This window comes from Nothobranchius furzeri, chromosome 1, assembly GCF_043380555.1.
Source record: "Nothobranchius furzeri strain GRZ-AD chromosome 1, NfurGRZ-RIMD1, whole genome shotgun sequence".
Lineage (NCBI taxonomy): Eukaryota > Metazoa > Chordata > Actinopteri > Cyprinodontiformes > Nothobranchiidae > Nothobranchius > Nothobranchius furzeri.
Window position 1 is genome coordinate 76458280 of NC_091741.1, and position 20512 is coordinate 76478791.

Genomic DNA, 20512 nt, shown 5'->3' on the forward strand with positions numbered 1-20512 from the left:
TTGAGTTTCTCACTCTGGCCCCATCTCCGCAGCCCACAAAGACGACATTAGTACTGAAGTGTCGCCCTTCACCGCTGATTTAATTAAACATCCCTGCAATGCCTTCAAGAAACCAGGAGAGGAGCTCAAAGTCAACTGGAGGTCTGCATTTGGGACTTCCACCCTTGTTTTCTCTGACATGAGTAAGAAGCCAAAGCCTGTAAACTCTCCACTCTCCCTGGCCGGCAGTCATTTGAATTCCTTGGCGGCAGCACGAGGTTTATATAAAAACAGCTTCTGCCAGGGGACAACAAGCCCCAATTATGCCTCTGGTGGCTGGCAGAAGCAAAGTGCCGAGCTCTCCAAAAGGGAATCACTGGCCTCCTACAGTCACCCATCCAAGAAAATGAGAATTGATCACAGCCCCTCTCCTAGTAACAAAGCTCAAAATGGAGCCCCCAACTCAGGGTGAGTGAATCTCCTTTGCTATCCATGCATAAGTTTATAATAAGAGAAGTTTTTTGCAAGTTCAGGGAGATAAGTGTGGTTTAAAAAAAATGCTGTGGGATCCTAATGCAGCATTGTTAGGTTTAGATTGATAGCCACAGTCGAAAACAAGCGATATACAATTATTGCCAACCAACAACATTACACACAGCTGAAGAGAGGGCTGCTCGTTGGCTAATAAGTGTTGATGTGACAGGTATTCCTGGGTTTTTATTTACAACATATTTCAAGCTAATAAGACAGTTTCTTCCCTCCTGTCACTGTGTGGAAAATGGAAAAATCAAGTGGTGCAACCCTCATCTCTCCCAGTCCCAGTGCCCCTTGTTGTGCATCCCATTGCCGTCCGGCTGTCCTCAGAGTGGTCCACAAGGAGGGGGAGAACAAGGGACGACAGTTCTACTCCTGCTCGCTACCAAGAGAGACCAAGTGCAACTTTTTTGAGGTGACCGTAGACAGTATTTTTGTGGATACTTTTTAATTTGAATCCATTTGCAAAAGAAACTAAACTGAATTAATGAAGCGTTTTGTGTGTTTTTCCCACTGTTGCAGTGGGCTGATTTGCACTTCCCTTTCTGTCACCACGGGAAACGCTGTTTAATGAGGACGGTTCTGAAGCTTGGCCCAAACAATGGTCGAAATTTCTACACCTGCAGCTTTCAAAAGGGTAAACAATGCGACTTCTTCCAGTGGGCAGAGAATGGACCAGGGGTGTCCATCCTTCCTGGCAGCTGAAGCGTTGCAGCCATGCATAAATAGTTCCCTGATATATACGAAAGAAACTGTATTATAGTGAATTTAGGTATTTGTTTTACATTTATTGATGCATTTCAACTAACATAATTATATTTGCATGTATTTTGTATTGTGCTTTGTAAATGACGTGTGTGTGTGTGTGTGTGTGTGTGTGTGTGTGTGTGTGTGTGTGTGTGTGTGTGTGTGTGTAATTTTAAGTTTTCACAAAAGCGCCATCAATCTGATTAGAACAAGTCAGGCCAGAAACGTTAATCAAAGCAATTCTTTTTTATAAATTCAGTTTTAATTCATTATATCAGAATAAAGTGCATCATAGAAATTGTTCATTCATACTCAGTTTTAGAGATTTGAAGTATTATTTTTTTAAAAGCAATCTGCAGATTTCATGACTGGAGTGTCTGACTCTGAGTTTGACACCATGTAGTGAAACTGGGTGAGGCTGGGGGCTTTGTTACACGCTGCACCTGAGTGGAGAGAGAGAGAGAGAGACAGGTCTGTTAATGGAAGTTAATGCTTCCTGTTCCTTTCTCATCGTGTCTATAGATTGGCTCAAATCATCATGTTCTGTCTTAATAAAGGCTGTTGCTTTTCAGGTGGTTTTACTGGTTAATATGGCTTTTTATTCACATCCTGGTCTTATTTTCTGCACAACAGAAATAATATGATGTGGAAATAAGGTAAATATAGTTATCAGAAAAACTGCATGTTGCTATTTGAAGGTGGAAAAAAACTTATGAGCTGTGTAAAAGAGGAGAGCCTAAGGGTGTGCCTCTTCATCTGCTAGAAAGATTACAAAATGTATCACTGTTGCCATGAGAACACAATTTCCAGGCTGAAACAGATTTTGCTTGAGCTCTTCAGGGAAGAATGGATGACAAACTTCAAAACAGAGGACAATTTGACGTATCTTCACAAAGGTTGAGGCCTAGTAACCTTTAGACAAAACAAATCAATGTAATTAATGCCTGACCTTTGTTTAAACAAATACTCGACTTCACAGAAGATTTTCCTGAAAACTTCCAAAGGACAATACATTAAGTACATGGAGATGTTAACATAGGGCTGTGCGATACAGCCTATAATCAATACCATGGTATATTGAGGATATTGACGATAAATGGACGATAACTACGTATGCGCTAAAAAAGTTGTCCAGTCTTAAAGGGACATGGACATTAGTAACCCACTCATGTCCTTTAGTTTATTATTATTTTTTAAATACTGGACGTACCAACATGGGCAAAATGACGTTGGTAAGAGTCACTAATTTTGGCAACAGTAAATTTTCAGTTTCAGTTAACTCTGCTCTTTATTTTGCATTTCAAAGGCCAGTGTTATGAAAATAAATCTACATAAATGTTAGTTGAAAACACACAGCTATTGCATGGTATGGCTATGTTATTTTTTGTGCATCTCTTTAGTTCTCTACACAGGGTAATCCCTGAAAAGTTTTCTAATTTCCTTTTAGATGCACATTAACATCCTAACACCATTAGGTGAATATTAATTTGTTTTCCCTGCTGCATCCCCGAGGACATGCATCATTACGTTTGGGAAAAGACCACTGCAGTCTATTTGTGAACCCATACACTCACCATAATGGCCGGTTGTGTTAGCGCAGACTATGGCTCCAAAGAAGTCCGGGTAAAACCTCTTTATTCTGGAAATAGCCGACTTGCAGGCTGCCGAGGGATCTGCCCCGGCCCTCATCAGCTCCACGGCCAAGTAACTGTTGGCAGTATGACACAGAAAAGACATGAGGCAAACTAACAAGGGCTGTCAAGGCCACCAACCAGGATCATCATAATGATGCCTTTAGAATAGTAATGATGAAAAACTACAGCAGAAAATAAAATGGAACCGCGATAATTTACCAATGCCTTTAAATGACTTGCACCACACTGACACTACCAGTGTCATTAACTCCATTAGCCTCAGGTCAATTGCATAAAATGAGTGATGCACTTGAAATTTCCAATAAAAATACAATGAAAGTATAAATTTGATTTGGGGAAAAAAATATGAATGTGAACAGAGATGTACCTTGTAACACTTTACAGGAAGTCATCAGTGTTTGCAGTTTTTTTTTCCATTTGACTGTATTTTACATAATACCTCATTAAATTTATAAACTATATTTGTGCTCTGCCTCAGTTTGTTTGTTTAAACATGTGGATGCTGGTTTGCAGTAAGGCTTCAAGTCACTCTCTCACACACACACGCACAATATTCTAACTTTTAGGAGAAATGTGGGCATGAATAAATACAATTCAGTCCACTAATAACACGGTTCTTGAAAACAAGCTGTGGTATTTCCAGGAAGTGAGCAAAAAACTATACTTGAAATAGACTGTGTGTGTGTGTGTGTGTGTGTGTGTGTGTGTGTGTGTGTGTGTGTGTCAAATGAATGGCATGTGCACTCACAATCCTAGCCTAGATAAATAAAGCTTTAAACCAAGAAGAGAAAACAGTCGCTTAAGTGAAATCTCACTTCTTTGGTGGAATGTTCAGATGACAGTTTTAGGGCGACGAAGCCATGTCTCCTCTTTTTTTAACACCATTTAAGCACTTAGAGCTCAAGGCCCACATTAGAAGTTAGCTCTTTAAAATATCTAGACGTCACAGATGTCAAATTTCTCTGAACTGCTTTTTTTGCTCAGAAAAAAACACTCTGCAGTCCTATTTTTCATAAATAACAGTGTGAAGGAGTTTGAATTCAGTCAACATATTCGAGTTAGTTCAGCATTTGATTGACAGTGAACTATTTTGACTTACTAAAAAACTCATATAATAAATAAAATACATACCGGTAAGTTGGGTGTGGATAACTCCAACAGATAGTGTTTATAAAGTTGCAGAAGAAGAAGCTTCTTTAAAGTGAATTTTGAATTATTTTTGACCTTCACTTATTGCATACTGTTTGACAGCTTTCATGCTGTCCTCCAGTGACACAATAGAAAAAAATACACAAAAGAAATGTAAAATTCATTGGGGAACCAGTCAAAGCACCTGGGTAGAAAGCGCATCATGAGGTCTCCATCGCCTGTTGCTGCAGCAGCACCAGCCGAACTGTCTGCATAGGCCCCTGCACCGATAATAGGAGAGTCTCCAACTCGACTGCAGGACGCAAAATAGGAATGAAATGTAAAAAAAAAAAAGTTCAAATGTTGGACATAGAAATAATATGAAATCCAAACTGTCAAAATCTAAACTTGCATTGCTCAACTTTCTGTTTTTTGGCTCTCCAAGGAGCAGAAAACTAAATGTAAAAACTTTTCAGACAGAAAAAAACTTGCATTCGTTCTCTACATCACAAATATTATGCAAGCGGTTTTAAATTACTTCAATAGCTATTTTTGCTTCAACTTTAAATAGTAGTAATATGCCCAATTTGTGTACACAACATTCGTCCTATGGTAGTATCAAACTAGTTGATCACCTGAATGTGTTACCCTTCAAGCAAAAAGCCAAAATAAATATGATAAAAGTTCAGTCTAAGTGCTAATATGTTCTCTGCGTCTTCAGAGGCTAAACATGGAAGAGTATTTAAAGGAGTGTTGAGACTTGAATGTTGCCCTTAAGTTTTCTTTTTCATAAAGCTTCAATTCATGTCGGGATGTGTTTGGCAACAAGAAAAGATGAACGTTTCCTTTAATTAAGCAATCTGTATTCAAAGATACTTCAGTTTACCATCCTCACTCCAACCAGTAGACCAAAGAGGGTAAACCCAACACTGAATTTGGAAGTGGACCATGAGACTTAGAATGGAAGGATGAGATGTTAGGGGTTTACTATTTATGCAGCTGGACATCATTACATTCTACAAACCAGGCTTTAGACAAGAAAGAGTGGGAGCATTTCCATAAACTGCATGTTTAATAAACGTAAACATCAGCCCTGTAGGTTTCATAAATAATTTAAAATGATGTAATCATGTGAAGTGTTTGCATTTTGAAGTTACTAATAAATGTATAAACCGTAAGACTAGAGCATAACATAGCATTAGATCTCTTCATTTAGTGCTTTAGGGGTAATGTTTGCAATGGAAATGTTCAGATTACTTACACTCCATAAAAGACTTTCATTAGTTTCTGTCTGTGTGGACGCCTCTCTGGCAGAGCAGCCTTAAGAATGCCCCGAATCTTGAAATGTTTTTAAATAATTTAAATGCTCTGCTACTGGATAAGTCTTTTATTGCTTACTTTAATGTCGCATTCACGATTCCTTCGTTTTTTGTTTAGTTTTTTTATTTTTTTCAGTGCAATACTTTAGTTAAATAGGATAACCTATGTGGACACTTGATCATGAAAATTACATTAATACAGGAACATGTGATCATTTCCTTTATTTGATATTTTTTCTCAGTATAATAACTAATGACTTGTTACCTTTGAGCATACATACTGAACACATTCCACTTACAGCTCCTATTTGAAAGAGGTTTAATCAAAGCTAGTCTCACATTTTAAACATAAGATCTATTTTTTCCCTTTGATATTTTCCCTCATTAAATTTGAAATCCCTGTATGTAGCATGGTGTAGCTCTGGTTCAACTCAGTTTTTTTATTTATTGATTGATTGCAGACTCAGAATTCAGATTTGGCCTGTCCACATTGTTCAAGATCTATGTGATGCAGAAGTACCTTAAGATTACATAAAAATAAGAAAACACGTGTTTCTCTTCACTACACACTAAAGTATAAATAAAGAGAGTGCTGTACAAAATTCTAATCTACCTTCATTTCTCTAAATTCGTCTTTGAAGGAGACAGACTCCCTGGTAATTTTTAAAGTGCTGAAGAGAAATTGTTATGAAAGTTTTTTGAAGGTCTTTCAAAGTTTTTAACTATTTTATTTATCTGTTGTCATTGTCATTTTAAGTCCAGTTGTTAAATGTGACAACCTTAAATGTTTTTTTTTCCCTTGTTTGCTTTGAGCCATGGAAAACTAACCAATAAAATCAATAATGTTTCCACATGGAGTCTACTTTCCACATGGAGTGTACCTAAACTCAAGAAGCAAACCCAAGTTGTCAATATACAACAGAACACTTTGTAAAGAACCAGTTTTATTTTACATGTGGCATACTTAAGGCTCTTTGACACCGAATGTAGAAACGAATGTGGTCCGGTTTTCATACGACTTCCGCATAGATCAAAAATTAGAGTCCAATCAGAGTAATCTCTGTGGTGCACATCTGGATGCAGAGCTCAGGCATGTTTCCACATGGAGTCTACTTTTTTCCAGACGCCACCTGTGGATTGTCATGAAGGTAAAGAAATTACATGAAGTAGACGGGAAGTGAGACGTGTTTCAGTGGAGTGTATCCGTCGTCGTCTTTCTCCGCTTATCCGGGTCCGGGTCGCGGGGGTAGCATCCCAACTAGGGAGCTCCAGACTGTCCTCTCCCCGGCCTTCTCCACCAGCTCCTCCGGCAGGACCCCAAGGCGTTCCCGGACCAGATTGGAGATGTAACCTCTCCAACGTGTCCTGGGTCAACCCGGGGGCCTCCTGCCAGCAGGACATGCCCGAAACACCTCCCCGGGGAGGCGACCAGGAGGCATCTTGACCAGATGCCCAAACCACCTCAACTGACTCCTTTCGATCCGGAGGAGCAGCGGTTCTACTCCGAGTCCCTCCCGAATGTCCGAGCTTCTCACCCTATCTCTAAGGCTGAGCCTGGCCACCCTACGGAGGAAACTCATTTCGGCCGCTTGTATCCGCAATCTCGTTCTTTCGGTCATTACCCAAAGCTCATGACCATAGGTGAGGATTGGGACATAGTTCGACCGGTAAATCGAGAGCCTGGCTTTCTGGCTCAGCTCCCTCTTCACCACGACAGATCGGCTCAGCGTCCGCATCACTGCAGATGCTGAACCAATCCGCCTGTCGATCTCACCATCCCTCCTACCCTCACTCGTGAACAAGACCCCGAGATACTTAAACTCCTCCACTTGAGGTAGGACCTCTCTCCTGACCCGGAGTTGGCAAGCCACCCTTTTCCGGTTGAGAACCATAGTCTCAGATTTGGAGGTGCTGATCCTCATCCCAGCCGCTTCACGCTCGGCCGCAAGCCTACCCAGCAAGAGCTGAAGGTCAGAGCTGGATGAATCTAGGAGGACCACATCATCCGCAAAAAGCAGAGATGAGATTCTCCTGCCACCAAACTCGACGCACTCCACACCACAGCTGCGCCTAGAAATTCTGTCCATAAAGGTAATGAACAGAACTGGTGACAAAGAGCAGCCCTGGCGGAGTCAACCCTCACCGGGAACAGGTCCAACTTACTACCGGCTATGCGGACCAAACTCACGCTCCTCTGGTAAAGGGACTGAATGGCCCTTAACAGAAAACCACCCACGCCATACTCCTGGAGCGTCCCCCACAGGGTGTCCCTGGGGACACGGTCATAAGCCTTCTCCAAATCCACAAAACACATGTGGATTGGTTGGGCAAACTCCCATGCCCCCTCCATCACCCTTGCAAGGGTATAGAGCTGGTCCACAGTTCCACGGCCAGGACGAAAACCACATTGCTCCTCCTCAATCTGAGATTCAACTATCGATCTGACCCTCCTCTCCAGTACCTTGGAGTAGACCTTTCCAGGGAGGCTGAGAAGTGTGATCCCCCTATAGTTGGAACACACTCAGGTCACCCTTCTTAAAGATGGGGACCACCACCCCGGTCTGCCACCCCACAGGAACTGCCCCCAATGACCACACAATGTTGCAGAGACGTGTCAACCATGACAGCCCTACAACATCCATAGCCTTGAGATACCCAGGACGAACCTCATCCGCCCCCGGGGCTCCGCCGCTGTGTAGTTGTTTAACTACCTCAGCAACTTCTGCCCCCGAGATTGGACAGTCCATCCCCAGGTATCCCGGCTCTGGTTCCTCCTCGGAATGCGCATAGGTGGGATTGAGGAGCTCCTCAAAGTATTCCTTCCACCGTCCGACTATAGCCCCAGTTGACGTCAGCAGCTCCCCATCCCCACTGTAAACAGTGTGAGCAAGTTGCTGCCTTCCTCTCCTGAGGCGCCGAACAGTTTGCCAGAACCTCTTTGGAGCCGATCGATAGTCTTTCTCCATGGCCTCACCAAACTACTCCCACGCCCGAGATTTTGCCTCGGCAACTGCCACTGCTGCACCCCACTTGGCTATCCTGTACCTGTCGGCTGCCTCCGGAGACCCACAGACCAGCCACGCCCTGTAGGCCTCCTTCTTCAGCCTGACGGCTCCCTGAACCTCGGGTGTCCACCAGCGGGTACGGGGGTTGCCACCACGACTGGCACCGGCCACAGCTAGCAACAGCCGCCTCAACAATCGCAGAGTGGAACAAGGCCCACTCGGAGTCAATGTCCCCCACTGCTCTCAGGATGCGGTCAAAGCTCTGCCGGAGGTGGGAGTTGAAGACCGTCTTAACAGGTTCTTCTGCCAGGCGTTCCCAGCAGACCCTCACTATGCGTTTGGGTCTGCCAGGTCTACGCGGCATCTTCCCCTGCCATCTGATCCAACTCACCACCAGGTGGTGATCAGTTGACAGCTCTGCTCCTGTCTTCACTCGGGTGTCAAAAACATATGGCCGCAGGTCAGATGATACGACTACAAAGTCTATCATCGACCTGCGACCTAAGCTGCCCTGGTACCAAGTGTACTGATGGGCATCCTTATGTTCGATCATGGTGTTCGTTATGGCCAAACTGCGACTTGCACAGAAGTCCAATAATGAAACACCACTCGAGTTCCTCCCAATCACACCCCTCCAGGTCAAGCTGTCATTGCCCATGTGAGCATTGAAGTCCCCCAGCAGGACAATTGAGTCCCCTGATGGAGCACTATCTAGCACTCGTCCCAGGGACTCCAAAAAGGGTGGGTACTCTGAACTGATATTTGGCCCATAAGCACAAACAACAGTCAGGACCCGTTCCCCGACCCGAAGGCGCAGGGAAGCTACCCTCTCGTCCCCCGGGGTAAACCCCAACACACAGGCAGAGAGTCTTGGGGCTAACAAAAAGCCAACCCCAGCCCTCCGCCTCTCACCCGGAGCAACTCCAGCAAAGGAGAGTGCCCAACCCCTCTCAAGGACTTGAGTTCCAGAGCCAATGCTATGTGTCGAGGTGAGTCCGACTATATCTAGCCGGTACCGCTCAACCTCTGCCACAAGCTCCTGCTCCTTCCCTGCCAGCGAGGTGATGTTCCATGTCTAAAAACCAGTTTTCTTGTTCGGGGATCGGACCGCCAAGGCTCCCGCCTTGGTCTGCCACCCGATCCACATTGCACCAGACCCTTCATGTTCCTCCTGCGGGTGGTGGGTCCACAGTTGGATGAGCCCATGTATCCGGTTCGGGCTGAGCCCAGACAGGCCCCATGGGCGAAAGCCTGGCCACCAGGCACTCGCTCACGGGCCCCAACCCCAGGCCTGGCTCCAGGGTGAGATTCTGGTAACCCTCCGGGCCATGGTACACTGACTCTTTGAATTTACATCCATGAAAGATCCTATGAGCCGTTCTTTGTCTCACCCTTCACCCAAGACCAATTTGTCATGGGAGACCCTACCAGGGGCACAAAGTGCCCCCAGACAACATAGCTCCTAGGATCATTAGGGCACTCAAACTCCTCCACCACGATAAGGTGACAGTTCAAGGAGGAGTATCCGGTATTTTCAAAATAAAACCTGCCACGTTATTTTTGCCAACCTTTCTTTTATTATTAACGACGGGGACATCAGTTCACGTTATTTTTACATTAAAATTTTAAACGTAGTTTCAAAGTTCTAATCAATCAATACTCTTGTGGGAACAGATATCCGGAGACATTCAGCACGTGAACTGCAGTAAGTAGGAATGGCAGTGCATCCGGAAACCATACAGATACTGGACAGCCTCCGCCCCACATTCGGTGTGAAACAGGGTTAAGTTACCAACAATCCATTGGAAGATTTCATTTTATTGAATATTTTGTTACATATATAAAAACATCAAAATAATCAATGTTTGCCATAACGTTTTCTTGTGATTTTCCTTAGCAACAAGGGAAATCACAAAAATGGTTTGCAGCCAAAAACTTCAGTCAAATGAAGATTGATCGATCAAGGTCTGCAAAGTCGTTTTTGCAGGATCTTTCTTTTTAAGTTCTGTTTGCCAGCTTTATGCAGTATACACTCCTTTCGTCCCTCACTTATATGATTATTTTAAAGACTACATCATGCCTAGACATGCAAAATGTAAGATAACATTGGTTAAAACATCCTGTATCAGAAAAAAATGTACTTCTAAAGGTCTTCAAAAAGCCTGGAAGACTATACTTAACACTGTCTTTTAAAATATTATGAGAAATTATTGCTGTTTGAAAGCAAAATCAAAAAGAATGTATTGGTAGGTCAAGGACTTTGTTCAGTACTTGTATGTCATCATCCCTGCACATATCTTGAGGGAAAATGCTAAATAAACAACTTTGATGTTAAAGTTCTCATTTTGCAAACATAACATGAGTTTGTGAGTGGTAGAAATAGACATGGTACCAGAGCAAAGTTAGCTACACTTTTATGGTGTTCACCTCATTGATTGGTAGACTACCATCACGCTAAGTGATACAGCCTACAGTGATGGTAAACAGCAAATAATAAAGGAGAAAAGCACAGGAGGAAGTGATAGTTCCTGCAGAGAAACACTCCATCACACCCATCCAGTGGGTAATTAGGCATGACAGGGAGGGATTACTTTTGAATGACTCTATAAATTATGTTTATTTTTTAAATGCACATCCTGCAAAGTAGGATTTCTGGATTATTGCGCATGTTTTTGTGTCATTTTGAAACAATGAAAGCCACCCACTTTCAGGAACTGGCCAATTATTTCTATTTTATGGCAATGTCTAAAAAAGTTTCAAGTTTGTAGACGCACTTAAAAAGTCAGGCGGAGTGAAATGTTTATATGTCTAATAAATAGTGATGCTGACAAAAAAGAATGCATGAGCTTTCTCATTTATTATGATGAAAACACACCCTGAAGATGCAAATGTATCCATTATCATTATTAAAGTAAACATTCTACACACCCTGGAATTTTGTGAGTTAGTCCATTAGTTGATGTACCAGCAGCCATGTTACCCTTTTTATCTAGAGCAATCATCCCTGGTAGGAGAAAAAAGTGTTGTTAAAAAAACTGTGTAAACAACAAATTATTGTCATTTTAAGCTCTTGTATGAATGATTGCTTAAACTGACCATTTGGTAAGCAAGCAATGAACTTGAGTTTTACCAAAGATGAAAAAAACATTTTATATATATATATATATATATATATATATATATATATATATATATATATATATATATATATATATATATATATATATATATACATATATATATAAGCAATAATTTCCCTGTTTTGGTATTTTGCCTCCATCCTTGGACCCATCTGTTATGTAATTAAACATTCCATAACCAGTTTGTATCATGGAGGTAACAAATATTAAAGATGCTTCAATGAAAACTGCTCAGTGGACCTACCTATGGTGTCGTGGGAGTGTATATTAACAGGCCGTGCCCTCTTGTTCTGAGCTTGTATTGCTTCTGGCCTGTAGGGTCCACATGACTTCGAAGGATCTGGAGTGACATTCTGTCGGCAGGTGATAAGAGGATATCACTTTTTGCATTATGCTGTTACCGTGGGACTTAATTACCTTAATAAAGCATAGACAAAGCATCCTGATCTGTAGGCACTTTCAATCTAGGGATTTAATGAAATTAAAGCATCAGCACTTTAGTCAGCACATGTTTTTGCGCCTAATATATAATGATGGATGTCTTCTCTAGCTGTCACACACCATAAGACTGCAGCACAGGTAACTCAGTATCTCTGCATTCATTCTAAGTTGTTTTGAGCAGTGTGTCAGACAGCACAAGCTGTGATACTCTGGGAATGTGTTTACTGGTTTAAACACACCAGCTTGGCCTACAGAGGAGTGTAAGAAGTCTATTCTACCTTTCTGAGGTAAAAGGCAAGTTAAATTCTCCTGAAAAGAGTGAATTTTTCATTAAATGGATTGCATCAGAATCTGAGTTTTGCTCCCTTTTATAAAGACAAAATCATTGCAACATACTCTGTTTATGAGCAACACAAGTACAAATGTTCTCCCGTTACCTCAGAGACAAGCTTGGTGGTTTATTTCTTTGCTTTTGCGATTTTTAGGTGTGAAGGGGGGGATGTTGACTTTACCTCAGTTATGTTGTGAATTTTTTTAAAGTTTAGAAAATGATGCAAACTGTCTTAGCTAGAAAATAGGAGGAGAGGTAGATTGGTTACTTAAAGACAGCTTTATCTACTCTATTTCATTTGAAGTCTGTACGATCTTAACACACTAAATCTCAAAAGGCCCGTTCACTGTAAGAAAATAAAAGTATTTATTTTGCATTTTCCCAACTAATAATCTCACCAAATTACAATATCCATCCATCCATTTCTATTCCTGCTTATCGACACAGGGTCGCGGGGGGCTTGTGCCTATCTCCAGCAGCCTCCAGGCAAACAGGCGGAGTACACCCTGGACAGATTACCAGTCTGTCGCAGGGCAACACAGACACACACACAGGACAAACAACCATGCATGCACACACACCTATGGACAATTTTAGACAGACCAATTAACCTGACAGTCATGGTTTTGGATTGTGGGAGGAACATGGCCCCCAGGCCGGGATTTGAATCCAGGACCTTCTTGCTGCAAGGCAGCAGCACTAATCACTGCGCCACTGTGCATCCTATAATTAAATAATTCAGAGTAATTTCTACTAGAGCCCTGCACGGGCCTAAAATCTGAGCCCGTGTCCGGCCCGGCCCGAGGGGGTGGAGCCCCAGCCCGACCCGGCCCGAAAAGGTTTTCAGGATTCTCTGGCCCGGCCCGAGCCCGGCTTTTTTTTAACCAACTAAATGAAAACAAAGTGCGTCAATCCTGACCAATGTGTTAAAAGACGTGCAGGATCCGAGCGTCGCAGAAGCGCATGCGGGAAGGTTCCTCCCACTGAAGCGAGTGTTTTCCAAACCCTGTCTCTCAGAGAGACTTGTCACTTAGAAAATGTTCCCTGATTATGAAACTTTGGCTGAATAGCGCTTGTTCCTGTCTCCAATGTGCGACGCATCCAGGAGCCGTCTGAGGAGAAGCCCAGAATCTCACATCCTCTTCAGCTCATAAGCGCCTATGGTTACGCACAAGCGTGACCCAACCCGGTCTGGGTTGGAACTGTTCAGGTTTACGCAGACAATCTTCACATAGAATTGACTTACAGATATAAAATTAATTCAGTAAAATATAAAGCATTTTATTTAAATATCCATTCATTATTTTACAAGCACAGACAGCCGCATCAGATGGATGGAAGAGCCGCGGGTTGCCGATCCCTGCTCTAGTTCAAGATATCATTAAAATTCCAAAAGTGCTGAAAAGATAAAAAAAAATGGGGCTTTCCGTGTATAAACAATACATTACGGTAGCCACCGGGATCCCCTGTCTGGAGCGCAACGAATCACAACACAGATTCAGAGACGTGCGAGTTTGTCATCCAAAATGCTCCGTTTTATAACTTTTGAATGGCTGATCAGATTCAAATAATTCCAACGGTTCCTAAAAGTACATAAAAGCAGCTTTGCAACGATCTATAGCATGAAGCAGTCAGAGTTAGAGAAAATATCGCTACGAGGGGAAATCCTGCTGTACAGCCTGATTGAAACGGAGCGCAGCGCAGCGGTGAAAGCGGATAACCTATAAAATGACATGTTGAGGACGCAAACTCAATACATCTCTTTTATTGTGAGGTAATAATTTCTCTGAGTTTTGCGGTTGCGGGCGGGAGTAGACATGCACGCTGCAGGTGCGGGCGGTAATGGTCCGTAATTCAGCAGGTGCGGGATGAAGAAAACAGTCCCGCGCAGGGCTCTACTGCTGCGTTTAAGTGTTTTAATTTTTTTTAATGATTTCGATTAAAAATAAAGGCGCCCGGCCCGGCCCGTGTCCGAGGTAATTACACAGTCGTTGGCCCGAAGGGCTTCAGTGCAGGGCTCTAATTTCTACATTGTATCTGTTTTTTAGAGAAGTTTTATCCAACACAGACGCAACTATAAATAGTTGTGGGAACTTCACAATAATACGTTTTGTCTCCTAAAATATGAATGGGAGAAATTTGATCAATGGAACGTGGAAAAATCTCTGAATATATATCACTTCCCTTATTCCAGAGATGTCGTGACATTGTTATGGAAGCAAAGAGGAAGCTTTTGAAGAAAGCAACAGCTCAGTGCTGTAGGGCATCACCTTTGCCACAAAAGCTGACTTTCTGTTTTTTTGAAGTACTTTCGTATTCCCGTCGATTTTTCCTTTTGAAATCAATCTTTTAGAAGCAGTATGCCTGTGGCAGACACAAGTGTAGAAAAACAGTCTGATATGAGCACACACACATGCACTTACCTTTCGATAATTAGGTTGGCAGTTGCCCTTCAGCCACTGTGAGAAAATATTCAAAGATCTGTTGGTAGTCAGGTCTTCTGCAACAAAGCCCATGTTTTCAGCAAACACAGAGGCTACGAGCAAAGAAGCAATAGTCTCAGTACAAGGTGCACCTTCCAGACCACACTGACCTTAGGTTACAGCTAAAACAAAAGGTCACAAACAAAGACGGGACTTGAAGCAATTTAATCTAAATTAGGCTGGTCGACGTTTCTGGAAAAAGAACTGCTTCTCTGAAGGGTTCTGATTATTCTGCTACCTAAAGAATGTCAGACTGGGTATGATGGATGAGTTGATGCAAGGATTTCATGACTTACGAGTCAAATCGTTAGAGGAATGAAATGCTTCAATCAGTTTGTGTTTCTTTCTTTCTTTTTTCGTCTACTGCATAAAGCATTAGAAGCTATATATTTTTCTCTATTATTTTAAGTGGCACACTTTAGGAGTATGTAATCTTTCTCCTAATGCTCAGGGGATGATCTGACCAGCGAGTTTCCGCTAATGTTTGCCTTCTCGGGATTAAAGTTAATGCCGTTTCTAAAAGGTTTTGTCCTGCTGCAATAAGTGCCTGATTAAGATCATTAATGCAAATTCAAATATCCATCAGACACATTTATTTTTAGTCTTTTTTTTCCATTAAACTATACAATAAAAAAATAAAAATCCAGGTACAGAAATTTAACTTGTCTTTTCAAATTACAGCATTAATCCAACACACATTAATCTTCCATCTTTCAGTTCTTTTTAAATCACAGAAAAGGTTTATTTACCTGCAACGTTTTGTTTGCGGCTGCAAACATCATCAGGCTGATGCCGATGGTGGCGTCACTTCCTTCATGTATCCGCGGGGAGCAGAGAACGTTGTCGCCCTCTGCTGCCCGCTCTCCCCTCTCCGACGATGCAGTCCCATGCACGGTCCAACGTGTAAACTCCATCGTCCCTGTTCATGGTCCCACATCCACGTCTCCTTATCTCGATTGCTTCTTTTGTCCATCTTTTGTATTTTTGTTGTTCGATGTTTACGATCCTTGTGTTGTCCCAGTCCATTATATGGTTTTCTCTTGTGCAGTGATCTGTTACGGCTGACTTCTTTATTGTGCTTTCTGCTTCTTCTTTTGCTGCTCTTGTGTGTTTTCGACTTGCCTCTTTCTCGCACTCCTTTCTATGTTCTATTGTTCGTGTGTTGAGTTGGCGTCCAGTTTCTCCTATGTATGTTTTATTGCAGAGTTTGCATGGGATTTCTAAACGACTCCACATTTCTATCCAGCTGATATCTTGTCTTTTGAGACAGAGAAAACCATATAATGGACTGGGACAACACAAGGATCATAAATACCGAACAACAGAAATACAAAAGATGGATTCATTTTGTAAAGCACTTTGAGTAGCACTTTGTTTGAAAATCACTTTATAAATAAATCTGATTGATTGATTGATTGGATAAAAGAAGCTATCGAGATAAGGAGACGTGGATGTGAGTCCATGAACAGAGACAATGGAGTTTAGTCGTTGGATCGCGCATGGGACTGCATCATCGGAGAGGGGAGAGCGGGCAGCAGAGGGCGACAACGTTCTCTGCTGCCCGCGGATAAACGGAGAAGGAAGTGACGCCACCATCAGCGTCAGCCTGAAGATGTTTGCAGCTGCAAATGAAACGTTGCAGGTAAATAAACCTTTACTGTGTTTTAAAAGAACTGAAAGAAGGAATTTGAAACTCAACACAGCAAGAACACACCAAAGACACATTAATCTTGATTTTATTCCTATTCAGGAGTGGACAACAGCTCACACATACCTGCTTCTCCCACAAGCAATGTGTGGTCTGTGTGCTCCATCACAGCTCTGGCCACTCCGATAGCATTTTTGATTCTTCTCAAGTCTGCCACTGCACCCACTTGCATTGTATTACTGCTCAGAGAGTGCACACAAACGAGAAAGAAGCAATCCTGTAAGGTTTGCTGGATTCAAACCCAGCAAGTCATGTAGCTTCATTATAAATCCGGGTAGAGCAGAATACAAAATACACCAGCATGTGTAATGGACTTGAAATATGTTGGAAAATTTATTATAAAGAACCTGAATTTCAAGAGCTTGCAAATGGAGTAAAATCAACTCTATCCTGACACGATATCACAGAATTACCATTTTTACACGTCTAATGTTTAATGCTGTACTGCTTCATTGGATCACTGTACTGGTGTTGATTTAAATTCTTGCACTTAAGAATGAAGAATAGGTCTGCTGCTGTGTGGTGGATTTCTTGGGTATCATTACTCTGTAACCAAAAAAAGTAAATTTTCTGGCTAAATGAGAGAAGGAGCATTCCATTAAGAGTAAACAGCTTACTGCTCGTCTTTTGTTGTGAGCTGACATTTACTTCCCATTATAACTTCTGAGACTGTAAATGTTAGTATTTAAGGACCTAATAATTGGAAAGCTTTCAGATCATAATGAGACTCTTAATTAGCACTTCCCTGCAGAAGGCTTGAAGAAAAGGTCAGCCAGTTAAGTGTGTAAATGTTAAAGATACATGGGAAGATGCTGCAGATTGTTAAAAAAGGACAAATAAAAGTGTAGCTACAGGTTGACAGCTGCAGGTGAATGATTAGCATTTTAAAAATCCAAGTAATCAAATATAGGTTTGAATTTTTAAGATCTTCGCAACTTCTCTGTTCATTTAAAGTAATGTCACGCTAGCATCAAACAGCACTAAAGCAGAACAACTGAAAGATAAAATGGCTCTGGGCTTGAACCATCTCACGGGTGCCACAGGAAATCTAGAAAGCTATTAAATTTCAATCAGTTTAAAAAAAAAATTGCCCGTGATACAAATCCTTACTGTTCAATTAGACTGCATTTCTATTTCTCTCTTTGCCTCAGCCTGACAGACCAGTGTACAGTGTGTCTGCGGTTTACCCGTTCATGATCATGGCATCAAGCGTCGTCTCTCCAGACTCATCAGGGCTCCCACCGAAGCCCACGCTGCCATCACACTGCTCAATTTCGCATTGGGCACAGCCTTTCTCCACTGCATCCAACACAGAGCCCCCGGACCGAAGGACGCCCCATGCTGCACAAACAATGAGCCTGTCAGCGAGCAGCATCACTCTGTTCAAACGAGCCTTTGTCTGAATAAAACAAGTAAAGATTGAAAACAGACACCATAGAAACACAAGAAATGACCGCCGCTATTTAGATATTCCTTTTATCAAAACAATGGACGAGAAACCAGTTTAAAATTTAACACGCTTTCACCCAAATTTCATCATGTTTTCAGGACGGTTTTGATAATTGTGATACACAGCTGATTTTCTAAAATCCGTTTGCTGCTTTTACTAATCTGGTTTGATTAGTCAGAACTGTATTAAATGTGCAAAAATGACCAGTGCAATGGCTTTCTAATAAACGGGGCCGATAAACATTTGGTCACTAATCCTCTGTGTACCCATGAGGGATCAAAACACCCACTGAAGGCTGAGCCACCAGCTTCCCACTAAATGCTCTGGTTATTCCAGTGTTCAGTGTTATTTTCCTTTTTATTAAACTCACCATTCAATATTTTTTTCTCTTTTATAATATTCAGCAGAATGGAAGCAGAGATTAGCCTGCTGTTGCCAGCTGCTTCTGTAAACCCCCCATGGAAATGATTTACATGGATAGATCAATAGTCAAGGCTTAGATTTCAATTTGAAATGTCTCAACAAAACACAGAGATGTATTTTACTCTTTTTTTTCATATCCATGGCAGAAAAGAAAAAGTTGACAGGAATGGGATAAATAAAAGGGTATTTATTTATCCAAGAGAGATTCCTGGGTGAACTTTAATCACCTACAGGTCTTAGCTGATGTCTGAGATGTTTTGAATACCATTTCTATCATTTTTCGTGTTGAGCTGTGCACCCGCTGGAAATCGACTTGACGGGTATGTCACAACTGATGCTGAAATATTTTCAGTTTCAATTCGAACATGTCCAATGTATCACCCTGAAGGAAATCAAACAGAGTGAGGGCAGACCTGCCAGTGGCAGCAGCTATGAAGCCTAGTGGGTTCAGCCCATTTCATATCCCCATCTGAGACTCTGATGGTCTTTCACATGGATAAGCTCTGGTTGAGGCACAGGCGTGCTTGGGGAGAATAATAAATAAATAAGGATTTAATGGTGTGGGAGAGGGAAAAAAAAAACCTGAAAACCAGTTATGATGCGGCCATGGCCTGAACCTAACCACACACACAATGTCCACACACACACACACACACTTATTTTCTCCAACCGTAATAAAAAAAAAACAATCTGTCAGATATTTGTTCTTTGATTAGAAACAAGTTTGGTTTAAATGAGAGGAATTAAACATCACTTTCTTCACGTTATGCTCCAATCCATTTTAATGACCTCAGTTAAAAGATGTGTGAAAATAAAAATGCATTTATTTTATTCACAATGGACACAATAAATAAATGGTTGCTAATTATATTCATGAAAAAGACATCAGTTTTATATAGTCGCTCACAAGTAATCCGCTGTCACAATGGCAGCAAATAAACAACTCATTTAGCTAAAGAATAGAGCTGCTTTTAGAGGATTAGAATACCTGTAGATAAATTGAACTTCTGTTTTTATATTTCTGTCTATACTTAACACACAGACAACACTCATTCGTGCCTAATGCCTGCATTTTTTTTTCATTTTAATCAAAGTGCACAGGCAAGTCTGTGCGCGCGCCATCGTGCACGTGTGGCGACTTTGGTGTCACGTGACTGAGCCCTTCCTGAACGTTTTCAGAGTGAACGTAACCAGTAAGAGTATAAAAAGGCCTACCTGCTGCCGCGGCGCTTTTGAACGGCCAAGTATTAACAACAACAGGTAATGACGCGTGTCCGGGGGACAGTGATAATGTTAAAAAGACAGCTAAAACCGATAAAAGCATTGTGTTTCTACCTGTACACGCACTAATATTTAAAACAAGATCATTGCATCTTCGCTGCCACAGTCGAGCTGTTAAACCCACGAAGAGAACGATAAGTGCGAAGTTCAATGAGTTTATTCTTGAATTCACAGAGACGGTAGACTCAAACTTCCTGTTTGTGTCACGTGCTGAATGGGCGGGTTCGTTGTTAAAGTGACAGTACAGCTAATACAGAATAACGTGTCACACCATTGGGGTTGGAGATTTTTGTTAAAAATTTCAATAAAATAGTAATTGTATTGTTATAGCTGAGATATTTGGTGGTTGCGGTGGTCAGTGGGGGCGGCACTAATTCTACATTATAGATTAGTCTTCAGAAATAGCTAAGGAGAAAAGGGAGTAATGCACATATTGTAAATTATTTTTGAAGAACAGAAAATTAATCAAGAGAATATAAAGATATATAAAGATTGATAAATGTACCACTTTCCACAGTTTTAGAAACTCTACAAGAACTATATCATCTGGATTTTTTTTGTCTATTCTAAATTAATTTGTCTTTGATTCAGTTTTACAAAGAGTGACACATAATTAGACCTATTTATTTTATTCTTACATTTAGCCCTGGCTGAAAAAACAACAAAAATGCATTTTCAAAGCACACGTGTAGAGTTAAAGGAGAAGGTAAAGCAAGCAGGTATATTATTGATGGTGTTATCCAATTTAGAAGTTCTGCTCATTAGCAGCTTTCAGAGCCACCAGCATGCACCCCTGCATGAGTGGAATTCTATTGCAGTGAAATAGGCCCAAGTAGTTAACATGCTCTACGCCATACTAACTAGCCCTAACTTAATGTTTTTTTAAGT

The 20512-nt window shown here is 41.7% G+C and overlaps 2 protein-coding genes across 5 annotated transcripts in view; one reads left to right on the forward strand and one right to left on the reverse strand.

The window, feature by feature from the left end:
* Positions 1–3376, forward strand: part of neil3 (nei-like DNA glycosylase 3) — a 38961-nt gene extending 35585 nt beyond the window's left edge. For 2 of the 4 annotated variants that reach the window (XM_070550317.1, XM_015950759.3), the window contains 3 exons: positions 33–447; positions 772–928; positions 1036–3376. In XM_070550317.1, coding sequence (XP_070406418.1) covers positions 33–447; positions 772–928; positions 1036–1218 — 755 coding nt within the window. In that variant the 3' untranslated portion in view covers positions 1219–3376. Of the gene's footprint in view, positions 1–32; positions 448–771 lie in introns of all 4 variants that reach the window. The other 2 variants (XM_015950770.3, XM_054739290.2) reach the window with 2 other exon arrangements.
* On the reverse strand, positions 1501–19791 carry aga (aspartylglucosaminidase). The gene is made up of 9 exons (XM_015950781.3): positions 19559–19791; positions 17658–17811; positions 16537–16649; positions 14703–14815; positions 11752–11860; positions 11296–11371; positions 4249–4356; positions 2835–2968; positions 1501–1703 (listed from the first exon to the last, which is right to left on the reverse strand). The coding sequence occupies exons 1-9, from the start codon at positions 19665–19667 to the stop codon at positions 1603–1605; spliced, it is 1017 nt and encodes a 338-aa protein (XP_015806267.2). The 5' UTR covers positions 19668–19791; the 3' UTR covers positions 1501–1602.
* Between the last annotated feature and the right edge of the window lie 721 nt (positions 19792–20512).

Bases quoted from the DNA above. Each gene is read 5' to 3' on its own strand.
- aga (XM_015950781.3), bottom strand. From the start codon at position 19,667: ATGCTTTTATCGGTTTTAGCTGTCTTTTTAACATTATCACTGTCCCCC. The intron at 4,357-11,295 runs GTGTGTAGAATG...TGCGTCCTGCAG, and splicing joins CTAACTCACAAAATTCCAGG to TCGAGTTGGAGACTCTCCTA. The intron at 1,704-2,834 runs GTGAGTGTATGG...CTCTCCACTCAG, and splicing joins TAACACAACCGGCCATTATG to GTGCAGCGTGTAACAAAGCC.